This window comes from Olea europaea, chromosome 4 (genome assembly GCF_002742605.1).
Source record: "Olea europaea var. sylvestris chromosome 4, O_europaea_v1, whole genome shotgun sequence".
NCBI classification, from domain to species: domain Eukaryota; kingdom Viridiplantae; phylum Streptophyta; class Magnoliopsida; order Lamiales; family Oleaceae; genus Olea; species Olea europaea.
The window spans coordinates 12,176,772-12,182,079 of NC_036240.1; the positions used below are offsets into that span (position 1 = coordinate 12,176,772).

At 34.3% G+C, this 5,308-nt stretch overlaps 2 protein-coding genes across 2 annotated transcripts in view; both read left to right on the plus strand.

Moving 5' to 3' along the window:
* Positions 1-1,102: 1,102 nt before the first annotated feature.
* Positions 1,103-2,203, plus strand: LOC111393043 (disease resistance protein RPS2-like). The gene has a single exon (XM_023018447.1). It carries the CDS (start codon positions 1,103-1,105, stop codon positions 2,201-2,203), a length of 1,101 nt encoding a protein of 366 aa, XP_022874215.1.
* Positions 2,204-4,512: 2,309 nt separating this feature from the next.
* The window catches only part of LOC111393044, an 8,235-nt gene continuing 7,439 nt past the window's right edge, over positions 4,513-5,308 (plus strand). Inside the window, exons 1-2 of the mRNA XM_023018448.1 lie at positions 4,513-4,945; positions 5,026-5,303. Of these exons, the coding sequence (XP_022874216.1) occupies positions 4,906-4,945; positions 5,026-5,303 (318 nt within the window). The 5' untranslated portion in view covers positions 4,513-4,905. The remainder of the gene's footprint in view (positions 4,946-5,025; positions 5,304-5,308) is intronic.

Consider the following 5,308-nt stretch of genomic DNA (forward strand, 5'->3'; position numbering starts at 1 on the left):
TAACGTTCGGTAGTGGAATTGGTCCTTTGACTTGAGGTCGTCATGATACCTTATATGAAGACAGTCATACTTTGGCGGTGTTGAATGTTGCTCTGAAAGGGGCCGCTAATACGACATCGTTCGGGTGCGTCAAGAATCGTATGAAAATTGTGATTGATCAATAAAGGATTCGTCACTCTTAGATAGTAGGAGATTATGATCTGCGTTTCATTCAATTAAGTCGATAATGAAATCCTTGGCCAAGGTATACTCATAAGTCGAAAAGGAGTTTTCGATTCATATTGACTTAATTGTGGAATGAAAGATATGATCGATGATCGAGATTGACACAATTCCATATCTCGTAATTGATCGGATCGTATTGACGAAGGGATAATAGTTCCACAGTAAACGAACGATTTTGGTTTTGTCATACCACGTGACATTTTCCGTCACATGTATTGCCCTAACACATTGCTAAATGTCAATCAGGGACAGCGAATGTGAATTGACGGTAAATTAAAAGGGTGTATTAATTTATCAATTTTGATTAGATCAAAATAATATTTCACGACGTTAGACATCGTGGTCGGGAACCTAATGGGTCGCACACAAAAGAGAATTGGAAGACTGCAAATTGTCAATTGATTAATTTAACAATCGTTGGATAAATTAATTAATTGAATTTCTTATTTATAATCTCGAATTAATTAATTGGATTAATTAATTCACGGACCGGGTTTGATTAATTGGATTAATTAAATATTGGATCGGATCGGACCGGACCGGACCGGGTCCGTTTGGATTTATATATATATGCAGCTAGGGTTTGAGGTCCACAGGGTTATTCATTATTCTTGCTAGTACAAGAAAGAAACCCTAGCAGTTGGCGTCTTCTCTCTGTGTGGATTTCATTGGAGGCTGGATAATTGGACAGCTGTGGGAGGCAGATTCAAGCTGTTGGAAAGGAATAACGCGAAAGAGTTTGCAAATCACAAGTAAAGGTATATTTCTCATCACAGTTTTTATCTAAATACAAAGCTGAATCTTGAATGGGAATTGAAACTTGTTAAATTCCGCTGTGCATGTTTAAGTAAATTCCCAACAGGATCAACTTGCGGAAATGCTTAATCTAAAAATTGAAGAAAAAACAAATAAAGACGCAAGAGCTGGACGACTTCATGGAAGAATTAAAGGTAACGATGGCAAGAGCATTCTTGTAGTATTAGATGATGTGTGGGGAGAAATTGATTTGGGAACTATAGGAATTCCATCTCCAAGTGGTCAAGAAGGGTTGAAAATTATGTTTACGACGCGAAATGAAGGTACGTGTCGTAACATGGGGGCCCAAACGTTCATAATCGAAGTTTTGAGCTTAGAAGAAGGATGGAAACTTTTCAAGGATATGGCAAAGATTTCTGATAATGAAACTGATGAACTCGTAGACATAGCCAAAAAAGTTGCACAGGAATGTAAAGGTCTACCCATTGCACTAGTTGTTGTTGGCAAAGCACTGAAAAGCAACAAGTCCACACATAAATGGAGAGATGCACTTCGGCATCTACAAAGGTCTGGTGCTACCAATCTTGAAGGAATGGACAATGTCGTGTACCAAAGCATAAGATTGAGCTACAACTATCTGGTAAGTAATGAAGAGCGGGAATTGCTTTTGCTCTGTTCTCTATTCCCAGAAGATGAAAGTATTCCAATTGAAAATTTGGTTAGATATGCAAGGGGGTTAGAGTTGTTCAAAAAAACTGAGAAACTCTACGAAACTAGAGATCGAGCATATTCAATTGTCGATAATCTAAAAAGTTGTAATTTATTGCAACCGGATGAGAAGGAAGACGAGGTGAAATTGCACGATGTTATCAGAGATTTTTGCTTACTGATGGCGTCTGAAGACAAACGTGGATATCTTGCGACACATGCTGGTTTGATAGGGTGGCCAGAACATGATGCTGATGATTCGTACAGTGCCATCTCAATTACATTTGATAAGCTGGATCAGCTTCAAAGTGGGTTGAAATATCCGAATGTTAAGTTGTTACGAATGATATGTCGCGAGGGGGGAGAATGTAAAATTTCAGAAGAATTTTTCAAAGATATGAAAGAACTTAGAGTTCTTGAATTGAAATGGATGAACATTCAAATTCCATTATCAATCGAATTGTTGACGGGTCTTCGAACTCTGTCCTTGATTGAGTGTAAAATACATTCTTAAATCTCAATGATTGGGAGTCTAACGAAGTTGGAAATTCTCTCTTTCTATCATTCTTCTTTCGATGATTATTTTCCCATTGAGTTAGTGAATATTAGCAACCTAAGGTCCCTTGATTTGAGGTTGAAGTTATCCTGTCCACTTCGACCTGGTGTTTTATTGGGTATGAAGAAACTAGAAGAGCTGTACTTGGGAAAGAACATTCCAAGAGAAGGTGAAGACCAAAGGTACATAATTGAAGAATTAAGCTCATTAACTTCTCTTCGTACCTTCCAAATTTCCACACATATTCTGATTCTTATGCAAATATTAAAAACATCGTGCGTCGAGGAACTAGAAAAATTTCAAATCGTCGGAACGACGACATCACTACCCAGTCATGAAGATGAAGATGAAGATGCATATGAAGATGAAAATTTCACAAGGAACTTGAGACTCCAATGCGGTAATGAAGCAAGTATGCTTTTGCAACCTGAATTTCACATGTTGATGAAGAGGACTTACTATCTTCATATTGAAGAAGCCAATGTATTGAAGAATCTTGTGGGTGAGTTGGATGGAGATGGTTTCATTAACTTGAAGACACTGAGTCTATCAAGTGGTGATTTCGAGTATCTTATTGATGCCACCAACTCTATCCCTAATGACACCTTCAGTAAATTGGAGTCTCTCGAATTGACATATTTACCAAAATTAATAGAGATAAGCAATGGAAATCCTTCAAGGGGTGTCATCAAACCTCAATTGTTTTGTAACCTTATGACGTTTGTGATGCGTTCGTGTGACACAATTAGAAGCTTGTTTCCAAAGTCAATCGCAAAATGCTTGGTAAATCTCCAACATCTACGCATAGAGTATTGTCCGATGTTAGCGGAAGTTGTCTCGGCGGACGCACGAGAAAATGAAGTTACCAAAATTTGCGAAAGACTTGAGTTTCCAAAACTGAGAGATGTCAAACTGTCATCTTTGACACGATTTAAGAGCTTCACTTCTCAATCAAATAGTGGTTTTGATCATCAAACATTGCTCAACCAGGTATGGTATTCAACTTTCATTTTATTTGCATCAAATAGTCCTTATTTGTTATAAAGAGAGTTTAGTTCGTCTATATCAAATTTGAAGAATAAGACAAATTTTGGAAATTGGATATAATTTTTTTGACTATTATTTTAAAACTTCTATCCTACTCATAAATTACAAAGACATTTCTCTAAAAGATGACATAGAAGATATTAGGATATTAAAATTATAAGATATTCGAATTTTTTTTTTTATTTTATGTGTGCACATAGTTTTTTGAAATGTCACTATCGATCTACTACTACGAACAATACTACTACGAACAAACATAGCTCCTTCCTACATAGATGTGCGTATGCATGTTGAGTTAGGTAATTCAAAAATAAAAATAAAAAATGAAAAAAGATGTATCTATTATGTTTCAAGTTCAAACATAAAAATGGCATCCGACACCAATAATGGCATTGTGTTCAACAAAATGTCTTGAAAAATTAAAAATAGTAAAATCTTATTAGGAGAAAAAAAAGAGAGTAATATTTTGGTTGTCTAAAATATAAACCAATATATTTTTTCATATATAAAAAGTTCCAAAAAGCTAAATCAAGGGCATGAAAGGATGTGCTGCTGCGTGTTAGAGTATCTCCATTAGTGTGTAAATTGATATTTTAAAAATTATTTTTGTATCCTTATTTACATTTCGATGAATCTAAATACTGATTCTGTTTTAACGAAAAGATCTATGTAAATTTACTTTTTGCCTCTCATGGAAGTAAACATTTTCTGTTGAAAAATGTAATTTGCATCTCCTTTGCATATCTCCATGTAGAGGTTTTCGATCACATTAGAAATTTAAATCTCTATTTTACACCATCATTAGGGATGCTTTTAGTGCACATGCATTTTTCATTTTCATATATTATATAATTCTTGGAATTATTAATTAGAAAAACATAATTAAAGTAACTTGTGCAAGACTGACTTTATTCTAGGATCCTAAAAGAAGCCCACTTGACCAAATTGAGTGAAAGTTAAAATTATTATTGCATTCCACCCTTTTCAAATCCTTAAAGATAAATCTGTCTTTTAACCCTTTCACAAAAGAATTCAAATTCAAAAGAGGTAAATTCGAAGAAGTTTCAGGAAGGAGATTTCAATCGAAACCCTTGTAATAATTAGTATTACAGATTAAACATAAATACATAAAAATAATATTTAATTTATTATTGTTGTTGAAGAATTGAAGAATAATTATTTAAAATGAAGTGAATTCAATTTCTAAAACCATGACAAATTATGGCTTTCATGATTTCAATCAACTACATACAAATTACAAAAATGTATTGTAGAACTGTTGTCTTAATTATGAATTGAGATAATAGGAAATCTTGGTGATTTTCCTATCATTTTCCATATAAACTTAGAAACAAAAAGACACACGTAGATTTTGGAGCTAAAATTTCGAGGTAAAATTAGGTAATAATGAAAGGAGAAATTCAGATCTATTTTTATTGTGATGATTTAGTCAACAGCATAATGAATATGTCTTGTAATACAAATGAATAAATACAGTTTCTCTAGAATGACATAGCTTTTCACAATCCAGTTATATAGATAGCATAATGGATAAATTTTGGCTGACTACGACTAATTGAACTTCGCAGGTCAACTTTCCTAACGTGGAGTGCATGGATGTTAAGCGATTGGATTGTACAGTAAAGCTAATTGGTAAGGAAATGCAAACAACATCTCTGCGTAAACTAACAATTATTCAGGTGATGTTTTTGATGAATTTCTGGCCATTGCAGAATTTGATTCAATTCAGTCACTGCAAAATCTTGAATATCCTCGCGTGCTCGACTGTAAAGCACTTCAAGTATTGTTTGACTTTGAGGGTATGAAGGTCACTAATGACGATGCAGAAATTAATATGCTTGGTCGATTAGAAACATTGTTGCTGACCGATCTACCACAATTGGTGAACATTACAAGGATGGTTCCAGAAGGAATTCGCGTCTTCCAAAATTTAACAAATCTTGATGTTACTGGTTGTGAGAGCTTAAGATACTTATTTTCACCTTCTATAGTCAA